Source organism: Carcharhinus amblyrhynchos, chromosome 1 (assembly GCF_965287045.1).
Source record: "Carcharhinus amblyrhynchos chromosome 1, sCarAmb.v2.hapA, whole genome shotgun sequence".
Classification (NCBI taxonomy): Eukaryota; Metazoa; Chordata; class Chondrichthyes; order Carcharhiniformes; family Carcharhinidae; genus Carcharhinus; species Carcharhinus amblyrhynchos.
The window spans coordinates 6,274,984-6,296,983 of NC_137324.1; the positions used below are offsets into that span (position 1 = coordinate 6,274,984).

Sequence of the window (22,000 nt, forward strand, 5' to 3'; positions counted from 1 at the left end):
AAGTCTGCTCTGCTATCCAGTGAGATAGTGAGTGATCTGATGTGATAACCCTTAACTTTGCTTACTTGCCTTAACACCCTGGTTCCCGTTCTAATTAGAAATCTGTCTATCTCAGCACTGACCAACCCAGGATGACTGTCCTCCATCATAAAAACAGAAAACAAGGTTAAAAAGCCGGGCTGTAATTACTGATCTATCCATTTCTCATGTAAACCACAACAGTACATTCACAATCCTCCAGTCCTCTGGCACCATGCTGGAGGTGAGAGAGAGTTGGAAAACGCTTTGACAAAGGATCATCTGGACTCAACATGTCAACTCTTTCCACGCACCCCACACACCCCGGACATTCTCTCTTCCACCTTCTTCCATCGGGAAAAAGTCTGAGGTCACGTACTAACTGACTCAAGAGCAGCTTCTTCCCTGCTGCTGTCAGACTTTTGAATGGACTTACCTCACATTAAGTTGATCTTTCTCTACACCCTCGCTATGACTGTAACACTACATTCTGCACCCTCTCCTTTCCTTCTCTATGAACGGTATGTTTTGTCTGTGTAGCACACAAGAAACAATACTTTTCACTGTATGTTACTAATTACGTGTGACAGTAATAAATCAAATCCTTACAGATGCTGCCAGACCTGCTGAGATTTTCCAGCATTTTCTCTTTGTTTTGGTTGGAAAATGGTTTGTTCTTCTGCGATTTACACCTCTGGGGATTCTGGAGTACCTTTCTTCTCAGACTGGTGTCTTATCCACTCTGAGGATGCTAAACACCTTACCGTTTCCTCCCGTACTCTGCTCATTCCATCTAATATCTCACCCCTGCTGCCCCCGGTATTAGCTAACCCGGGTCCCCAGAACACTCACTGAGTCTCTGGGTTAATAGTCCTGGTGATAATACCACCAGACCATCACTTCCCCCCTGACTGAGCATCATTCTCACTGAGAGCGGGGTGTATGACATTGGAGAATTCCAGCCTCTCTGTTTGACGATGCCGGGGGGAAGGGGGGAGGCAGTTGGGGGGGGGGGGAGGTGGGGGGAAGGGGAAGGGGGAGGGAGGTAGTGGTGGGGGAAGAGGGTATCTGACAGAGTTTCTTTGCCTCTGATCTTTCAGGGCATGTGAATGCATTTCCCTAATTGCCTTTGAGAAGGCGATTTTCACAGTAACTTCATTGCAGTGTTAAGGTACTTACGACACTAATATTTAAACGTAACCCGAAGGTGGCGGTGAGCCCCTTCACCTGAACCACTGCAGTCCCTGGGACGTAGGTACACCCACAGTGCTGTTAGGGAGGGAATTCCAGGACTTTGACCCAGCGGGTTGCGAAGGACCGGTGATGTATTTCCAAGTCGGGCAGTGGCTCGGAGGGGAACCCCCGGGTTTCCCATGTCTCTGCCGGTCTTGTCCTTCCAGGTGGAACTGGAAGGTGGGTTCTACTGTCCCGCTTCCCCACGGGAACTGCAGTGGGCGGGACACAGGCCTTGCAAAGGCCCGTTGGCCTAGGGCGGGATTTGGGGTGACGGGGCTGGAAAATCCTGCCCCATTGTGCGCTGATTCAGCCTCCTGGTTCTGTTCCAATCCATCAACACCGCCACGGTTTATAACCCAGCCTGTAATGTGGATTAAATGTTACCTGTTATGGTCCTGACTCAGGCTGTAATCTCTGGCCTGCTCTGATCTCGATGATCTCACTCTTACTTCTCATCAAAGAACGAACAAAGAACAATACAGCACAGGAACAGGCCCTTCGGCCCTCCAAACCTGTACTGACCATGTGTTCCTCACTAGACCATCCGTTTGTACCCCTCTATTCCCAGTCTGTTCATGTGGCTATCTAGATAAGTCTTAAACGATCCCAGTGTGTTTGCCTCAGCCACCTTGCTTGGCAGTGCATTCCAGGCCCGCACCACCCTCTGTGTAAAATACATCCCCCGCATATCTGTATTGAACCTTGTCCCCCGCCCTTACCTTGAACTTGTGACCTCATCTTTTTTCTTTCCTATCTGTGAGCTCTCTCTGCTTCCTGTTTGTTTAGATTGCCTCGTACTGAGACAGGTATCGGCCAAGGTATTGAGTTCAAACATTGGCAAGTCATGTTGCAGCTTTATAGAAACTTAAGTTAGACCGCACTTGGAATATAGTGTTCAATTCTGGTCACCACACTACCAGAAGGATGTGGAGGCTTTGGAGAGGGTACAGAAAAGATTTACCAGGATGTTGCCTGGTGTGGAAGACATCAGCTATGAGGAGAGATCAGAGAAACTTGGTTTGTTCTCACTGGAATGACGGCGGTTGAAGGGAGACCTGATAGAAGTCTACAAGATTATGAGGGGCACGGACAGAGTGGATAGTCAGAAGCTTTTTCCCAGGGTGGAAGAGTCAATTACTCGGGGGCACAGGTTTAAGGTGCGAGGGGCAAGGTTTAAAGAGATGTACGAGGCAGAGTTTTTACACAGAGGGTGGTGGGTGCCTGGAACTCGTTGCCGGGGGAGGTAGTGGAAGCTGATACGGTAGTGACTTTTAAGGGGCGTCTGGACAAATGTATGAATAGAGTGAGAATGGAGGGATAGGGTCCCCGGAAGGGGAGGGGGTTTTAGTTTAGTCGGGCAGCATGGTCGGTGCAGGCTCGGAGGGCCGAAGGGCCTGTTCCTGTGCTGGAATTTCCTTTGTTCTCTGTTCAGGCCTAAATATCAGGCCTCGCAATTATGAGATCACAAGAACCGGCCTCTCGAACCTGCTCCGCCATTCAGTAGAACCCTGGCTGGTCTGATTGTGGCCTCAACTTCCCTTTCCTGCCTGAACCCACCCCCCCTTCGATTCCTGCTGCCCGGAAATCTGTCCCATCATTGGAATATGACCCAGGGAGAGCATTCCAAACCTCGGGAAGAAATTCCTCCTCATCCCTGTCTTAAATCAGAGACTCTTTACAATATGGCCCATTCCCCATGAGGGGTGACATGGCGGCACAGTGGTTGGCACTGCTGCCTCATAGCGCCAGGGACCCAGCTTCGATTCCCGACTTGGGTCACTGCCTGGGATTCGCACATTCCCCTCGTGTCTGTGTGGGTTTCCTCCTGATTCCTCCCACGCTCCGCAAGACACGCTGGTTAGGTGCGTTGGCCACGCTAAATTCTCCCTCGGTGTCCAAAGATGTGCGGATGAGGTGGATTAGCCGTGGGATAGGGCTGTGAGGTGGGCCCGGGGGGGGGGAGACACTCTTTTGGGGAGCCGATGCTGACTTGATGGGCCCAACGGCCTCCTTTTGCACCGTAGGGATTCCCTGGTCCTCTCAATAACACTCCTTGTGTGTTACGTAGGTTTCCAGGACCTCGGCGAGGCTGTGGGCTTGGGTTTGGGGATTGGCCTGAGGCCCTGTGGCCTGTGTTGCCGTGGAGACGCTGCATCTTGTCCTTGAGCGAGGAAGCTGGAGGGTGTCCCCTCCCCCCTCCCCCCTCCCTCCCCCCTCCCTCCCCCCTGCCAACACTGCGGCAGGAGTGGGGCTTTGCTGTGTCAGCAACTGATGGTGACTGCAGTCTGAACGTCGTCAAACAATCGATCCCTTTTAATTAAATCCCAGGATCTGGGCAGACTGCGGCAAACAGGACAAAAGATGAAGACATTGCCCAGCCATCACTCAGTGCACAGCTCTCTGTGTATATAGACCGTCCGTACACCCTCTCAGAGACAGGAGGCTGTAGCTTCAAGTCGCACGCTAAACACATTTCCTTTTATTCATCCCTGGGACAGGGGTGTCACTGGCTGGGCCAGTATTTATTGCCCTTCCCTAATTGCCTGAGGGCAGTTGAGAGTCAACCCCATTGCTGTGGTAGTGTAGGCCAGACCGGGTAAAGGGGGGCAGATTTCCTTCCCTGAAGGGCATGAGTGACCCAGATGGGTCTTTCCCGTCAACGGTTTTATAGAACATAGAAAAACCACAGCACAAACAGGCCCTTCGGCCCACAAGTTGCGCCGATCATATCCATACCCACCAGGCCTATCTATAACCCTGAATCCCATTAGATCCCATGTACTCATCCAGAAGTCTCTTAAAAGTCCCCAGCGAGTTCGCCCCCACCACCACCGATGGTCATCAGTAGATTCTTAATTCCAAATGATTTTTTTAAATTGAATTCACCTGCCTTTGTGTGATGTGGAGGGAGAAATATTTAGCCTTCAAGCCTGTTCTGCCTTTCTCTCAAATAATCGCCACGGGGTCTTCACAGGATCGAAGGGGTGGGCAGGGTGGTGGGATCAGGCTAATAAGTTGGGCCACCAGCCATGATCATAATGGATGATGGGCCAGGCTCGGAGGGCCGAATGGCCTCCTCCTTCTCCTATTTTCTATGCTTCCATTCACTCGAGGGCAGCCAGGCCTCGATTAACGTCTTATCTAAAAGCTAGCGCCTCGCTCAGTACCGCTCTGGGAGTGTAGGCCCGAACCCTGTGCTCAAGGCGAGGTGATGGTGTAGGGGTGTTATCGCTGGGCTATTAATCCAGAAACTTACCGAATGCTGACACAGGGGAGAACTCCCCTGGCCTCCTCTCAAATAATTGCCATGGGGTCTTTATAGAATCAAAGGGTATGAGGGGGCGGGGTGGTGGGATCAGGCTAATGAGTTGGATCACCATGGATGATGGACCAGGCTCGAAGGGCTGGATGGCCTCCTCCTTCTCCTATTTTCTATGGTGGGATTTGAACTCAGGTCTCCAGGGCATTTGCTGAGTTTCTGGGTTAATATCCCAGTGGTAACACCACTAGACCATCACCTCCCCTTGAGCACAGGGCTCAGGCCTACACTCCCAGAGCAGTACCGAGCCAGTGCTGCACTCTCAGAGGCGCTAGCTTTTGGATAAGACGTTAATTGAGGCCTGGCTGCCCTCGAGTGAATAGAAGCACAGAAGATAGGAGAAGGAGGAGGCCATTTAGCCCTTCGAGCCTGGTCCATCATCCATGGTGATCTAACTCATTAGCCTGATCCCACCACCCCGCCCCCTCACACCCTTTGACCCTGTAACGATGGTAATTATTTGAGAGGAGGACAGGGGAGTTCTCCCCTGTGTCCAGGCGAAATATTTCTCCCTCCACATCACAAACAAGCGGGTGATCTGCTCATGGTCCCTGCTGGTTTCCCTGTTCGCCAAGCTCCTGACATGACATCAGCGACAACTAGCTGCAAAGGGAAGTCTGTGCGTTGTGGTATTGTCGCTGGACTAGCAATCCAGAGACCTATGATAACACTCTGGGGACCTGGGTTCGAATCCCAACACGGCGGCTAGTGAAATTTGCATTCAGTTTAAACAAAATCTGGAAACCATTGTCGATTGCATTAATTTGATCTTTCTCTGCACCCCAGCTATGACTGTAGCTCTACATTCTGCACTCCCACCTTTCCTTCTCTATGAACTGTATGCTTTGTCTGTATAGCGCCCAAGAAACAATACTTCTCACTGTTTGTTAATACGTGTGATAATAATAAATCAAATCAAATCAAATTGATTGTCAGAAAAAACCCATCTGGTTCACCAATGTCCTTTAGGGAAGGAAATCTGCTGTCCTTACCTGGTCTGGCCTACACGTGACTCCAGAGGAATGGGATTCCCGGCTCGGGTCACTGTCTGTGTAGAGTTCGCACATTCTCCCCGTGTCTGCATGGGTTTCCTTGCGGTTTCCTCCCACAGTCCAAATATTTGCAGGTTAGGTGGATTGGCCACAATAAATTGCCCCTGAGTGTCAGGGGAATTAGCGGGGTAAATATGTGGGGTTACGGGGAACAGGGCTTGGGTGGGATTGTGGAGGTACAGACTTGATGGGCCGAATGGCCTCTTTCTGTACTGTGGGAATTCTATGAGTCTTAAATGCCCTCTGGGATGGGCAATAAATGCTGGCCCAGTCAGTGATAACCACACCCCATGTGAACGAACGGAAAAATGTGCTTGATACATCCTAATGTTGTTTTATGAATACAGGCCTTTCTGACAGTGTCGCAGACATTTGGGTTTGGGATTGGAAGTTAGAAATCTCAAATTTGAGGTGGGGGTAATGTAGGGATATTTGAACCCAATCTCCAAAGAGCACGGGGGGGCAGTGGAAATTCCCTGTCAGTCTCCGCTCTGTCAGAGATTAAGAACGGAATTTTACCGCCACTTTTACACCCATTTTGTGGTGGGAAAATGTTATAAAATCAGGTGTAAAGTGACTCGCAGCGCATGGCCCTGTCTTCCTGCCTGTGGCGATTTTACAACACCCGGGTTCCTGGCACGTTCAGACTCTCATAGAACCCTACAGCGCAGACAGAGGCCCTTCGGCCCATCGAGTCTGCACTGAACACAATCCCACCAGGCCCTACCCCCATATCCCTACACATTATACCCACTAATCCCTCTAAACTACACACCCCTGGACACTATGAGGCAATTTTAGCACGGCCAATTAACCTAACCCCGCACATCTTTGGACTGTGGGAGGAAACCGGAGCATCCGAAGGAAACCCACGCAGACACGAGGAGAATGTGCAAACTCCACACAGACGGTGACCTGAGCTGGGAATCGAACCCAGGTCCCTGGAGCTGCGAAGCGGCAGTGCTAACCACTGTGCTACTGTGCCACCTTCTCACCAGAAATGGGCGGGAGGCAGGTTCATTTATTGAAATTTATCCAAACGCTGATTTCAGTGTGTTTAACAAGCTCACTGCTCAGTTGTCCCGGCTCACTCCTTTATTATCTCGCTGTGCAAGGTTCTCTCCAGCGAGGAATATATGGGGAACAGTCACATTGGCCTCGTCAGTGGCACCGGAGGCCATTGAAACCTCCCGGGGAGGCCAGGTGCAAACCATGAGTGCCCCTGGGGCAATGCCACCCTCATACCTGGACACTGCCTCCCTGGCACATGGGCATTGCCTCCCTGGCACCTGGGCCCTGCCAGCCTGGCACCAGGACACTGCCAGCCTGGGCAATTGCCATCCAACAGTGCCAGGGGACAGGGCCAATGTGGGGCAGGGCTTGTGGGACAGTGTCAGGAAGTGGGGCCAATGGGAGGGGCGTGCCAGGGGTCAGGGCCAATGGGAGTGGGAGGGCCTGTTGCCACTGTGCATGCGATCCAGGGGGGAGGGGAGGGCGTGATTATTCTGGGTGGCAACGGGGAGTGGCGAGGGGGGCTTGCAGCAGGGCCCCCACAATTGCTGGGTGTGGGAGGGAGGTTTGCTGTTTACTGCTTCCAGTAGCAGGGGCCTGTCAGCTCCCTCTTTGTCTGTCAGACCCCTGCTGCTGGTAGCTCGGTGGCACTGCTGCCTCACAGCACCAGGAACCCAGCATTCAGTCACTGTCTGTGTGGAACCTGCACATTCTCCCCATGTCTGCGTGGGTTTCCTCCAGGTGCTCCGGCTTCCTCTCACCATCCAAAGATGTGCGGGTTAGGTTGATTGATTGGTTGGGTTTATAAATTGCCCCTGAGTGTCTGGGGGATTAGCAGGGTAAATATGTGGGGTTACGGGAATAGGAATTGTGGTCGGTGCAGACTCGATGGGCTGACTGGCCTCCTTCTGCCCTGTAGGGATTCTATGATCTACTGCTAATGCGCAGGTGCAGCAACAGGTCTGCACATGCGCAATACCTCCCCCTACAGGCTGGATGGTGAATTAAGCCCATAGCCTCTCTGGTTAGAAACTGAACAGCCCATCATTTCAGAGACAGAGTGAATGCTACTGGGTGTTAAACCTCGGCCCGGGAACGGATCAGGAACTCTCCCATTTCCCGCGATCCGGACACTTAGAATCAATCTTATAAAAATTGCACCTTAAAGCTGTGGAATGATGGAAGGTGCAGCAGATGCTGGTTAATAAAACATCCAGAAATCGATGTCCGGGACACAAAACATATACCAAACTGTCATTAAATATCAGTTAGACCCGGTCTGGGGCATTGTGTCCAATACTGGGAACCCACACTTTGGGAGGACCTGTGGGACCCGGAGGGGGGGGAGGCTGGGTAAAATACTTGAAATCGAGTTTATTTAAGAGTGTCACAAATAGGTTTACATTAACACTGCAATGAAGTTACTGTGGCAATCCCCTCTGTCAGAGAGTGGGTCCAGACTCGATGGGCCGAATGGCCTCTTCTGCACCGTAGGGATTGTATGACTTGTGACAACAAATTACAGCCTTAATGTAGAAAAGTCCTTCTGAGCTACAACAGGACTCACTGGACACAGTGTGGAGATATCTGTACAGGAGGTAGGATTGGTGATAAAAACCTTACAACGCAAAGAGGGAGATTTAAAGAAGAGATAGAGAGAGAGAGATAGAGAGAGCGAGATGGAGAGAGAGAGAGATAGAGAGAGCGAGATGGAGAGAGAGAGAGATAGAGAGAGCGAGATGGAGAGAGAGAGAGATAGAGAGAGCGAGATGGAGAGAGAGAGAGATGGAGAGAGAGAGAGATGGAGAGAGAGCGAGATGGAGAGCGAGATGGAGAGAGCGAGATGGAGAGAGAGCGAGATGGAGAGAGAGAGAGATGGAGAGAGAGCGAGATGGAGAGAGAGCGAGATGGAGAGAGCGAGATGGAGAGCGAGATGGAGAGAGAGCGAGATGGAGAGAGCGAGATGGAGAGAGAGAGAGATGGAGAGAGAGAGAGATGGAGAGAGCGAGATGGAGAGAGAGAGATGGAGAGAGAGAGATGGAGAGAGAGAGTTGGAGAGAGAGAGATGAGAGAGATGGAGAGAGAGAGAGAGATGGAGAGAGAGAGTTGGAGAGAGAGAGATGAGAGAGATGGAGAGAGAGAGAGAGAGATGAGAGAGAGAGATAGACAGAGAGAGAGATAGAGGGAGAGAAAGATGGAGAGTTAGATAGAGAGAGATAGAATGAGAGAGAGGGAGATAGAGGGAGAGAAATAGAAGGAGAGAGAGAGAAAGGTAGAGAGATAGGGAGAGATAGAGGAAGAGAGATAGAGAGAAAGAAAGATAGAGAGATGGGGAGAGATAGAGGAAGAGAGATAGAGAGAAAGAAAGATAGAGAGATGGGGAGAGATAGAGGAAGCGAGATAGAGAGAGAGAAAGAACATAAGAACATAAGAACATAAGAAATAGGAGCAGGAGTAGGCCATCTGGCCCTTCGAGCCTGCCCCGCCATTCAATAAGATCATGGCTGATCTGTCGTGGCTCAGTTCCACTTTCCCGCCCTCTCCCCATAACCCTTAATCCCCTCTCTTATCAAAAACCCATCAACCCGCTTCTTAAAAATATTTAGCGAGGCAGCCTCCACCACTTCAACGGGCAGAGAATTCCAGAGATTCACCACCCTTTGAGTGAAGAAGTTCCTCCTCAACTCCGTTCTGAACCGCCCCCCCTTTATCTTGAGGCTGTGCCCCCTAGTCCTACTGTCTTTTTTGAGCGGGAAGAGTCTTTCCACCTCTATCCTATCCATCCCATTCATCATCTTATACGTCTCAATGAGATCTCCCCTCATTCTTCTAAACTCTAACGAGTACAAGCCTAGTTTATTCAGCCTCTCCTCATAGCTCAACCCCCTCAACTCCGGTATCAGCAAAGATAGAGGGAGAGAGATAGAGGGGGAGAGAGAGAGAAATAGAGAGAGACAGAGGGATAGGGAGAGAGAGAGATGGAGGGAGAGATGGAGGCGTTGAGGGAGGGAACTCCAGATTTTGGGGGCAGGCAGCTGAGGGCAGGGCTGCCAGTGGTGGGGGTGTTTAAAATGGGCAATGTTCAGAGAGTGCAGGGACCTGAGAGGATCACTGCAGCTCACAGAGGGAAGGGAGCTATTGTAATATTTACATTCTGAACACATCCCAATCCACTGTACCCACCCAGCCTAGCTGGGCCTCAATCAGTAATAACCAGATACCAGTGGGGGAGGAGGTTGTGGGGGGAGTGGGGGGAAGGGGGCGGGGGGGGGGGTGTCAGTGTGTGGAGATTGGAGTCTGATAGAGCCACCACCGATCTCACTCTGATCAAACTGCCCAGCCACAGGAGCAGAATCATCGAACCCTACAGTGCAGAAAGAGGCCATTCAGCCCATCGAGCCTGCACCGATAACAATCCTATCCAGGTCCTATTCCTGGAAGGGGGGGCGGGGGGGGGCACGATGGCACAGTGGTTAGCACTGCTACCTCACAGAGCCAGGGACCTGGGTTTGATTCCCGGTTCGGGTCAGCGTCTGTGTGGAGTTTGCGCATTCCCCCCATATCCGCGTGGGTTTCCTCCGGGTGCTCCGGTTTCCTCCCACAGTCCGAGAGACGTGCTGGTTAGGGTGCGTTGGCCGTGCTAAATTCTCCCACAGTGCACCCGGACAGGCACCGGAGTGTGGCGACTGGGGGGATTCTCACAGTAACTTCATTGCAGTGTTAATGTAAGCCCACTTACGACTAATAAATAAACTTTAATCGATAAACATTGAGGTAAAATCAAAAAATTCTGCGGACACTGGAGTCTGAAACAAAAGCAAAAAAAACGCTGGAAAATCTCAGCAGGTCTGTGGACAGAGAACAGAGTCAACATTTCGAGTCTCGATGACCCTTTGTCAGGGTCTATTCCCGTAACCCCACATCCTTACCCTAGCTAGTACCCCTGACGCTAATGGACAATTTAGCAATGGCCAATCCACCTAACTCACACATCTCACAGAGCGTGTGGGGAAACCCACGCAGACATGGAGAGAACATGCAGACTCCACACAGACGGTGACCGAAGCCGGGAATCGAACCCAGGTCAGAGGCTGTCAGGGTCCCTAATCAGTCAGCGTGTTTTGCTATCAGGAAGAATTTGAACAGAAAAAGTGCTTTAAATTCTGCAACAGATTATTAGTGACCCAGAATGGTCAGCGAGCAGAGCGACACCACCATCTGCTGGCTGTACACCTAACTGCAACAAGCCCGGCAGTCCCTCCAGCGCCCCCCCCCCCCCCCCCCCCCCCACCTCACGGACACTGAGGCCCTCTCTCCAAACGTAGGGGCCGTCCTAACGCAGGAAATGCTGCAGCCGAACTGTTGCGCAGCAAGATCCCACCAGCAGCGAGCTGACAGTGGTGAGGTGAGCTGTGTTTGTTTTCCCCCAGGGTGTCGGCTGAGCGGGGTACAATCCCTCCGACACATTCGTAAAACCGTAGAGTCCCGACAGCGCAGAAGGAGGCCATTCAGCCCATCGAGTCTGCACCGACAACAATCCCACCCTGTGGGCCCTATTCCCACAACTCCACATATATTTACCCCGCTAATCCCTCTAACCTGCGCATCCCGGGACACTAAGGGAGAATTTAGCACGGCCAATGCACCCTAACCCACACACCTTTGGACTGTGGGAGGAAACTGGAGCACCCGGAGGAAACCCACACAGACACGGGGAGAATGCGCAGACTCCGCACAGTGAGCGGAGGCAGGAATTGAACCCGGGGCTCCCTGGGCACTGTGAGGCAGCAGTGTTAACCACTGAATTTGGTACCATGCCCCATTCAGAACTTCCTGGCGCGCCCCCCCCCCCCCCACCACCTTTGCGATCGCAGGTATGGGGTCATCCACAGGGTGTAGACAGGGCCCTATGTCTTGTCTGAAAGGTGGCACCCCCTCAGTGATGCAGCATGGCGGATAATGGCGGCCTGGTCCATTGCAGAGTCTGAGACAGCACGGATGGGATCCCCCTCGGGAGGCTCTGGGACACCGCTCTGTGATTTCGCGGTGGGGATGGCAGGGCGTGGGGCGGGAATCCTGTCCCTGTCCCTGTTTAGGCTTTTACCCATCAAGCCTCAACCTGGTGGGGGGCACCGAGGGAGGGGAACAGAGAAGTCCCCACCCTCGATCTTGGGGTGGGTGGGGGAGTGTGGGGAGTGTGGAATGGCACGTCAATCAGAAAGCTCCTCAGACTGGGGACATCCTCCCCTAAGGGGCTGGGAGCTCAGGCCCCCTCCTTCCCCCCCCCCCCCCCCCCCCTCCCTCCCCTTCCCGGGACCCCTGGAGGTTACCTGAAGGGTGGAGGGGGGGGACTCAGTCTCCGGGACCCCTGGAGGTTACCTGAAGGGTGGAGGGGGGGGACTCAGTCTCCGGGACTGTACCTCTTCCAGCCATTGAGGAGCGGCTGGAACGGGTTCAAGAGCTGGCAATTGGCTGACTTATCTCCATGTTGGGACTTCTTCCCAAGGATGAAAGGAATCCCTGCCTGGAATCAACTCCCATGTGAGGGGACATTTTTACAATTCATCCGTGGGACATGGGCATTGCTGGCCGGGACCAGCGTTTATTACCCAATCCTAGTTGCCTTTGGAGGGCAGTTGAGAGTTAATCTCATTGCTGTGGATCTGGACTCACATGTAGGCCAGACCGGGTAAGGACGGCAGATTTCCTCCCCTAAAGGACATCAGTGAACCAGATGGGTTTTTCCGACAATGGGTTCATGGTCAATAGTAGATTCTTAATTCCAGATTTTTTAAATTGAATTCAAATTCCATCATCTGCCGTGGTGGGATTTGAACCCTGGTGCCCACAACATTAGTTGAATTTCTGGATTAATAATCTAGCGATTAAACCACTAGGCCATTCCCTCTCTCCCTGGCCACTCGTCATTGACTGTCACTGGGCTACAAGTTCCATGGACACTGACTGTCCACTCCTGTCCGTCACTCCCCCCACATGTGAGCCTAGGCCCGTGAGTATTGGTCAGCTATTCAACTCCGGGTTGCTGCATAGCCCGTTCCAACACCTCTCCTTTCGCCAACTTGCTTCCCTGGATGGGGACGACACAGGGTCACACACAGAGACAGATTGACCCCCCCCCCACACACACACACACACACACACACACACTGTGAGTGTACTACGCAGACGGCAACAGTCCAAGAAGATGGCTCACCTACACTTTCTCAAGGGCAATGAAATTATTTTCATATTCTGTAAATTAACTTTAGGGAGGGAATTCCAGGATTTTGACCCAGCGACTGCGAAGGAACGGCGATATATTTCCAAATCAGGATGGTGAGTGGCTTGGAGGGGAATTTGCAGGTGGTGGTGTTCCCCATGTATCTGCTGCCCTTGTCCTTCTAGATGGAAGTGGTGGTGGGTTTGGAAGATGCTGTCGAAGGAATCTTTGGTGGATTGCTGAAGGATTGTCCCCGGCAGATTTATCGGATTGTGCGGAACGTTCTGGATTTACAGGACGCAGAGACGGGACAGCCAAACCCCAGTTGTGAGGTTACGTTGCTGAGATGCACTTCACCCATCATCTCTACACCAAGCCTCTGTGATTGTCAATATTTGCCAAGTTTAATAGAGACAATTCCCAAATAATTCCCAATCCGAACCACCACCTTTGTGCAGCAGAAGTTTACACACATGTTCAGCACAGGGGCACCAACACAAAGGAACCAGCTCTCAGTCACACACAAACACTTCACCTCATCGGGTCGAAGGAAACACTCGATACCTCGGCACCATCCCTTCATCAATCACATTCCCTCTCTCCTGACACTTAATTACTCATCAAAATCTCAGAGCAGGTCCGCCCAAAATATTAAACACAGTTTTAAAATTGATCACCTCATTTCCAAATTGTTTTCATTAGATACAGAGTAAAGCTCCCTCTACACTGTCCCCCATCAAACACTCCCAGGACAGGTACAGCACGGGGTTAGATACAGAGTAAAGCTCCCTCTACACTGTCCCCCCATCAAACACTCCCAGGACAGGTACAGCACGGGGTTAGATACAGAGTAAAGCTCCCTCTACACTGTCCCCATCAAACACTCCCAGGACGGGTACAGCACGGGGTTAGATACAGAGTAAAGCTCCCTCTACACTGTCCCCATCAAACACTCCCAGGACAGGTACAGCACGGGGTTAGATACAGAGTAAAGCTCCCTCTACACTGTCCCCCATCAAACACTCCCAGGACAGGTACAGCACGGGGTTAGATACAGAGTAAAGCTCCCTCTACACTGTCCCCCATCAAACACTCCAGGACAGGTACAGCACAGGGTTAGATACAGAGTAAAACTCCCTCTACACTGTCCACATCAAACACTCCCAGGACAGGCACAGCACGGGGTTAGATACAGAGTAAAGCTCGCTCTACACTGTCCCCCATCAAACACTCCCAGGACAGGTACAGCACAGGGTTAGATACAGAGTAAAGCTCCCTCTACACTGTCCCCATCAAACACTCCCAGGACAGGTACAGCATGGGGTTAGACACAGAGTAAAGCTCCCTCTACACTGTCCCCATCAAACACTCCCAGGACAGGTACAGCACAGGGTTAGATACAGAGTAAAGCTCCCTCTACACTGTCCCCATCAAACACTCCCAGGACAGGTACAGCATGGGGTTAGACACAGAGTAAAGCTCCCTCTACACTGTCCCCATCAAACACTCCCAGGACAGGTGCAGCATAGGGTTAGATAGAGTAAAGCTCGCTCTACACTGTCCCCCATCAAACACTCCCAGGACAGATACAGCATGGGGTTAGATACAGAGTAAAGCTCCCGCTACACTGTCCCCATCAAACACTCCCAGGACAGGTACAGCACGGGGTTAGATACAGAGTAAAGCTCCCTCTACACTGTCCCCCATCAAACACTCCCAGGACAGATACAGCATGGGGTTAGATACAGAGTAAAGCTCCCTCTACACTGTCCCCATCAAACACTCCCAGGACAGGTACAGCACAGGGTTAGATACAGAGTAAAGCTCCCTCTACACTGTCCCCATCAAACACTCCCAGGACAGGTACAGCATGGGGTTAGACACAGAGTAAAGCTCCCTCTACACTGTCCCCATCAAACACTCCCAGGACAGGTACAGCACGGGGTTAGATACAGAGTAAAGCTCCCTCTACACTGTCCCCATCAAACACTCCCAGGACAGGTACAGCACGGGGTTAGATACAGAGTAAAGCTCCCTCTACACTATCCCCCATCAAACACTCCCAGGACAGGTACAGCACAGGGTTAGATACAGAGTAAAGCTCCCTCTACACTATCCCCCATCAAACACTCCCAGGACAGGTACAGCACGGGGTTAGATACAGAGTAAAGCTCCCTCTACACTGTCCCCATCAAACACTCCCAGGACAGGTACAGCACAGGGTTAGATACAGAGTAAAGCTCCCTCTACACTATCCCCCATCAAACACTCCCAGGACAGGTACAGCACGGGGTTAGATACAGAGTAAAGCTCCCTCTACACTATCCCCCATCAAACACTCCCAGGACAGGTACAGCACGGGGTTAGATACAGAGTAAAAATGATGGACTGTAAGGTATTGACAGAGATCCTATTAAGTGCCCCTTGACCTGCTGGTTATGAACACAGTTGGATAGATTTTCTTGGTGAGCTTTGAGAAGGTTGGAATGGGCAGTCAGGTTCAGTTTGTTGTGAGTCTTGGGTCTCCAGTTGGAGATATTGAGGAACTGAAAACCACGATCGCAAAATAATTGTTTGGAATCTGCGGTGCGGAAGGGGTCAGGGGTCAGCACTCTGCGATCCGTTTGCTGAGATTGTGTCGGTCAATCCGCTTTGTCGTTTCCGAGCAGAATGGCGCTAGTAAAATGCGGTGGTCTCTGTCAGGGAGCAGTGAGCCCCCACCCCCTCCGCCGTTCCTCATGTTACTGGTGGCCTGGTGTTCCGGAACCATCCACCTCACAGATATCATACCAGTGCTCAGCAACGCGGCCCTGAGGGAGGAGGCCATTGAGGGGCAGCGAGGCGTTTCCCTCACGGTCTCGCTCGTTGATGACCTTCCAATAGACGGTGTCCTTGAAGACAAACACGGTGGCGTGTGTGTATGAGTAATAAACGGCGTCCAGGTTCCCCAGGGGGTGGTTGCCCTTGACGATGGGCGGGAAGACGTCCACAATCCTCTTGGGATATCCGGGCACCGTGCTGTTCAGGTCCACGCTAAACGCCGTCACCTGCCGAGTGCAACAGAGCGGGTCAAGGTTCACATCTCACATCTCCCCCACCCAGACCAGCGACAGAGCGGCTCACCCTCCCAACTCCCCCCACTGCGAACCGCCACTGACCCACCACCGTCACACCCCCAACTCTCCCCCGGTCACCCCCACCACCATCACCCCGCCCCCCAACTCTCCCCCAGTCAGCCCCCCAACTCTCCCATGGTCACCCCCACCACCGTCACCCCCCCAACTCTCCCCCATGGTCACCCCCACCACCGTCACCCCCCAACTCTCCCCCGGTCACCCCCACCACCGTCACCCCCCCAACTCTCCCGCGGTCACCCCCACCACCGTCAGCACCCCAACTCTCCCCTGGTCACCCCCACCACCGTCACCCCCCAACTCTCCCCCGGTCACCCCCACCACCGTCACACCGCCAACTCTCCCCCGGTCACCCCCACCACCGTCACCCCCCCAACTCTCCCCCGGTCACCCCCACCACCGTCACACCGCCAACTCTCCCCCGGTCACCCCCACCACCGTCACCCCCCCAACTCTCCCCCGGTCACCCCCACCACCGTCACACCGCCAACTCTCCCCCGGTCACCCCACCACCGTCAGCACCCCAACTCTCCCCTGGTCACCCCCACCACCGTCACCCCCCAACTCTCCCCCGGTCACCCCCACCACCGTCACCCCCCCCAACTCTCCCCCGGTCACCCCCACCACCGTCACACCGCCAACTCTCCCCCGGTCACCCCCACCACCGTCAGCACCCCAACTCTCCCCTGGTCACCCCCACCACCGTCACACCGCCAACTCTCCCCCGGTCACCCCCACCACCGTCACCCCCCAACTCTCCCCTGGTCACCCCCACCACCGTCACCCCCCCCCAACTCTCCCCTGGTCACCCCCACCACCGTCACCCCCCCTCCCCAACTCTCCCATGGTCACCCCCACCACCGTCACCCCCCCAACTCTCCCCCGGTCACCCCCACCACCGTCACCCCCCCAACTCTCCCCCGGTCACCCCCACCACCGTCACACCCCCAACTCTCCCCCGGTCACCCCCACCACCATCACCCCCCCCAACTCCCCCCTAGTCACCCCCACCACCGTCACCCCCCCTCCCCAACTCTCCCATGGTCACCCCCACCACCGTCAGCCCCCCAACTCTCCCATGGTCACCCCACCACCGCCACCCCCCCAACTCTCCCCTAGTCACCCCCACCACCATCACCACCACCCCAACTCTCCTTTGGTCAACCCCACCATCATCACCCCCCGAACTCTCCCCTAGTCACCCCCACCACCATCATCACCCCCCCAACTCTCCCATGGTCACCCCCACCCCAGCGTCACCCCCGCCCCCCCCACTGTCACTCACCCACCCCTCCCCAGTGTCACACCCCCACCCCCCACTATCTCCCCTCACCCATTGTCACCCCCCCACTCCCCCCACTCTCACCTCCCACCCCCACTACTATTATTCCCCACCCACTGTCACACCCCACCCCCCCACCCCCCACCAATGTCACACCCCCCCACCCTCCACTGTCAACCTCCACCTCCCCCACTCTGAACTTCCCCACCATCAACCCCCCACACCCACTGTCATCCCCCTCCCCCCAGCTTCAATACCCTGCGACCCCACCATTAACCGTTCCCCCCCCCACCACTGTCACCTCCACCTCCCCCAGCGCCAACTCTCCCAGCGTCACAGTCCCACCATCACCCACTCAGCATCCCCTCCCCAGCGTCACCCCCTCTCTGTCATCATCAAACCCCCACACTGTCATCCCCCCACCCCCCACAACACTCACAACCCTGTCACCTTCCCCCACCCTCATAATCCTGCTCATATTTTATATTGAATTCGATGATCAGAAATGGTCAAAGTGAATGGCGGAGCAGGTTCGAGGGGCTGGATGGTCTACTCCTGCTTCTAGTTTCTATGTTCCTACTCTCCAAGCTTCATTACCCCCACCAGCTTCACCCTAACACACCACAGGGGCTGATAACTTGGATACAGTACATCCAATATGGTCAGTGATGGACAGGGAGATAGGGCACATAGACTAAATACAATGGGCTATAACTCGTGTCCAGTCTGTATCTAACCCCGTGCTGTACCTGTCCTGGGAGTGTTTGATAGGGACAGTGTAGAGGGAGCTTTACTCTGTATCTAACCCCGTGCTGTACCTGTCCTGGGAGTGTTTGATAGGGACAGTGTAGAGGGAGCTTTACTCTGTATCTAACCCCGTGCTGTACCTGTCCTGGGAGTGTTTGATGGGGACAGTGTAGAGGGAGCTTTACTCTGTATCTAACCCCGTGCTGTACCTGTCCTGGGAGTGTTTGATGGGGACAGTGTAGAGGGAGCTTTACTCTGTATCTAACCCTGTGCTGTACCTGTCCTGGGAGTGTTTGATGGGGGACAGTGTAGAGGGAGTTTTACTCTGTATCTAACCCCATGCTGTACCTGTCCTGGGAGTGTTTGATGGGGACAGTGTAGAGGGAGCTTTACTCTGTATCTAACCCTGTGCTGTACCTGTCCTGGGAGTGTTTGATGGGGGACAGTGTAGAGGGAGTTTTACTCTGTATCTAACCCCGTGCTGTACCTGTCCTGGGAGTGTTTGATGGGGACAGTGTAGAGGGAGCTTTACTCTGTATCTAACCCTGTGCTGTACCTGTCCTGGGAGTGTTTGATGGGGGAGAGTGTAGAGGGAGCTTTACTCTGTATCTAACCCTGTGCTGTACCTGTCCTGGGAGTGTTTGATGGGGGACAGTGTAGAGGGAGTTTTACTCTGTATCTAACCCCGTGCTGTACCTGTCCTGGAAGTGTTTGATGGGGGACAGTGTAGAGGGAGCTTTACTCTGTATCTAACCCTGTGCTGTACCTGTCCTGGGAGTGCACTGAGCTCCTTCATCCCTCATTGCTGGTGTTCTGTATGTTACGAATGTTTGGAAGTGTTGATAACCAGTGTAATGAACAGCACTGGCTGACTGAGCGATCAGGATTGAGGATGATTGGAGTTGGGAGTTCCAGATGACTAATACTCACATTGAAGCCTTTGAAGAAATAGACACAATGATCCCTTTTGTCGAAGTAGATAGCGTCGATCGGCCCGTCAATGCCTGGGAAACCCTGTGAGATGGATCGAGGGTAACGGTTACCCTGGGGGTCCTCGGTATAAACTCTGTCATTATCATTGTCGTACTGCCAGTACATGGTACCTGTGAGCAGAATGAGAGAGCACCGTGAGATCCTTTCACACAACCTCCAGCTCAGACCTCATCCCAATAATCCACACGCTGCCCAGCCGTCTGCTCCAATTCACTTCAATATCTTCAAATTGAAAGGGACCTGGGTAGATGACATGGGGTTACTCTGAGGCCAGAGAACAGACACAGGCCATTTGGCCCATTGCATCTTCGCTGCGTTCTAGAATTTCTATTCCAGATGAGCATCCTCTCAACCCTCTTAGCTCACTGAATGATGCAACCATTGAACTTTAGAATCATCGAGTCATACTGTGCAGGAGACCCTTTGGCCCATCAAGTCTGCAGTGATGTATTAGAGACACCTGAACTCCCACCTGCCAACACGTGGCCCAGGGTAGTAAGGACGTGGAATGCCCTGCCTCAGCAGTTGTGGACTCGCCAACTTTAAGGGCGTTCAGATGGTCAGTGGATAGGCATATGGATAACATTGGAATAGTTTAGGTTAGAGGGTCATTAGATTGGTTCCACTGGTCAGCGCAACATCGAGGGCCAAAGGGCCTGTACTGTGCTGTAATGTTCTATGTTCTATGGCTTTGAATGTTCTGGTTTGCCAAGTGCTCATCCAGGTACTTTTTAAAGGATGTGAGGCAGCCCACCTCCACCACCCCCCCGGGCAGCGCGTTCCAGACCCTCACCACCCTCGGGGCGGGTAAGTGGCAGGTGGAATCTGCAAAGTGTGAGGTGATACACTTTGGGACAAATAATTTGTCAAGGAAGTATTCGATGAACAGCAGGTTCTGAGGAACTAAGGGACCTCAGTGTGTTTGTCCGTAGATCTCTGAAGGTGGAAGGAAATGTTAATAGGGTGGTGAAAAAGGCACACTCGCCTTTATCAATCAGGGTATAGATTACAAAAGCAGAGAGGTGATGTTGGAGTTGTATCGAACTTTGGTGAGGACACAGCTGGAGCACTGTGTGCAGGTCTGGTCACCATGTTATCGGAAGGATGTGAACACACTGGAGGGGGTGCAGAGGGGATTCACCAGGATGTTGCCTGGGATGGAACATTTAAGTTATACAGAGAGATTGGATAGACTTGGGTTGTTTTCATTGGAGAAGAGAAGACTGAGGGGGTGACCTGATCGAGGTGTAAAGATTATGAGGAGCATGGAGTGGATAGGGAGCAGCTGTTCCCCTCAGTTGAAGGTTAGTCCTTCTGCCTCACAGTGTCAGGGACCCGGGTCCGACTTTTCAGTGACTTTTAAGGGGCGTCTTGACAAATACAGGAATATGACAGGAATGGAGGAATATGGTCCCCGGAAGGGTAGGGGGTTTAGTTCAGATGGGCAGCATGGTCAGTGCAGGCTTGGACGGCTGAAGGATGTATCCCTGTGCTGCGTAGAACATAGATCATTACAGCGCAGTACAGGCCCTTCGGCCCTCGATGTTGCCCCGACCAGTGGAACCAATCTAAAGTCCATCTAACCTACCCTATTCCAATATTATCCATATGTTTATCCAATGACCATTTAAATGTTGGTGAATCCACTACTGTTACAGGCAGGGCATTCCACGCCCTTACTACCCTCTGAGTAAAGAACCTACCTCTGACATCTGTCCTATAATTACCACCCCTTAATTTAAAGCTATGTCCCCTTGTGTTAGCCATCACCATCTGAGGAAAAAGGCTCTCACTGTCCACCTTATCTAACCCTCTGATCATCTTGTATGCCTCAATTAAGTCACCTCTTAACCTTCTTCTCTGTAACGAAAACAGCCTCAAGTCCCTCAGCCTTTCCTCATAAGACCTTCCCACCATACCAGGCAACATCCTGGTAAACCTCCTCTGCACCCTTTCCAATGCTTCTGCATCTTTCTTATAATGCGGCGACCAGAACTGTACGCAATACAATTTCCCAGCAACCACCACCCTCTGTCTTCTATCAGCTAGCCAATTCCTGATCCAAACTGCTAAATCACCCTCAATCCCATGCCTCTGTATCTTCTGCAACAGCCTACCATGGGGAACCTTATCAAACACTTTACTAAAATCCATATACACCACATCAACTGCCTTACCCTTATCCACCTCTTTGGTCACCTTCTCAAAGAACTGGATAAGGTTTGTGAGGCACGACCTACCCTTCACAAAACCGTGTTGACTATCCCTAATCAATTTATTTCCCTCCAGATGATTATAAATCCTATCTCTTATAATCCTTTCCAAAACTTTGCCCACAACAGAAGTAAGGCTCACCGGTCTATAATTCCCAGGATGGTCTCTACTCCCCTTCTTGAACAAGGGGACAACATTTGCTATCCTCCAGTCTTCCGGCACTGTACCTGTAGATTTCCTTCCCTAAAGGGCATCAGTAAACTGGATGGGTTTTTCTGACAATTGGCATTGGTTTCATGCTCATCAGTAGATTCTTAATTCCAAATTTTTTTAAATTAAATTCAGATTCCACCACCTGCTGTGGTGGGATTCGAACCCGAGTCCCCGGGATATTAGCTGAGTTTCTGGATTGATAGCGATAATACCACGAGACCATCGCCAACCCTTATTACATTTGCTTCTTTTAACGATCACTTTAGATCCATGCCCTCTCATTCTCGATCCTTTTCCGAGAGGGAACGGTTTTTCCCTATCCGCTCCGTCCAGCTCCCCTCATCTCCACCGCAGGAGCTTACCCATTTCCCTTCGGAATTCCCTTTTGCTTAATGAGGGAATCCTGGCCCCTGAACATAAATCCAGTGATTTACTTCCTTAACCTTCATTACTCACGCCTCCTTCCTCTCTCCCCCACTCCCCCCCCAATCCCTCCCCTCCCGAACCTTCTAGATCCCTCAGAGATTTTGGAGCTTTGGGGACAGCCCAGGCCAGGAGGCT

The 22,000-nt window shown here is 52.6% G+C and overlaps 1 protein-coding gene across 1 annotated transcript in view; it reads right to left on the reverse strand.

The window, feature by feature from the left end:
* Window positions 1–14,877: 14,877 nt before the first annotated feature.
* LOC145344342 (matrix metalloproteinase-21-like) overlaps window positions 14,878–22,000 on the reverse strand; it is a 35,937-nt gene continuing 28,814 nt past the window's right edge. Inside the window, exons 7-8 of the mRNA XM_080191501.1 lie at window positions 18,950–19,122; window positions 14,878–15,903 (exon numbers count right to left, since the gene is read on the reverse strand). Coding sequence (XP_080047627.1) covers window positions 15,598–15,903; window positions 18,950–19,122 — 479 coding nt within the window. The 3' untranslated portion in view covers window positions 14,878–15,597. The remainder of the gene's footprint in view (window positions 15,904–18,949; window positions 19,123–22,000) is intronic.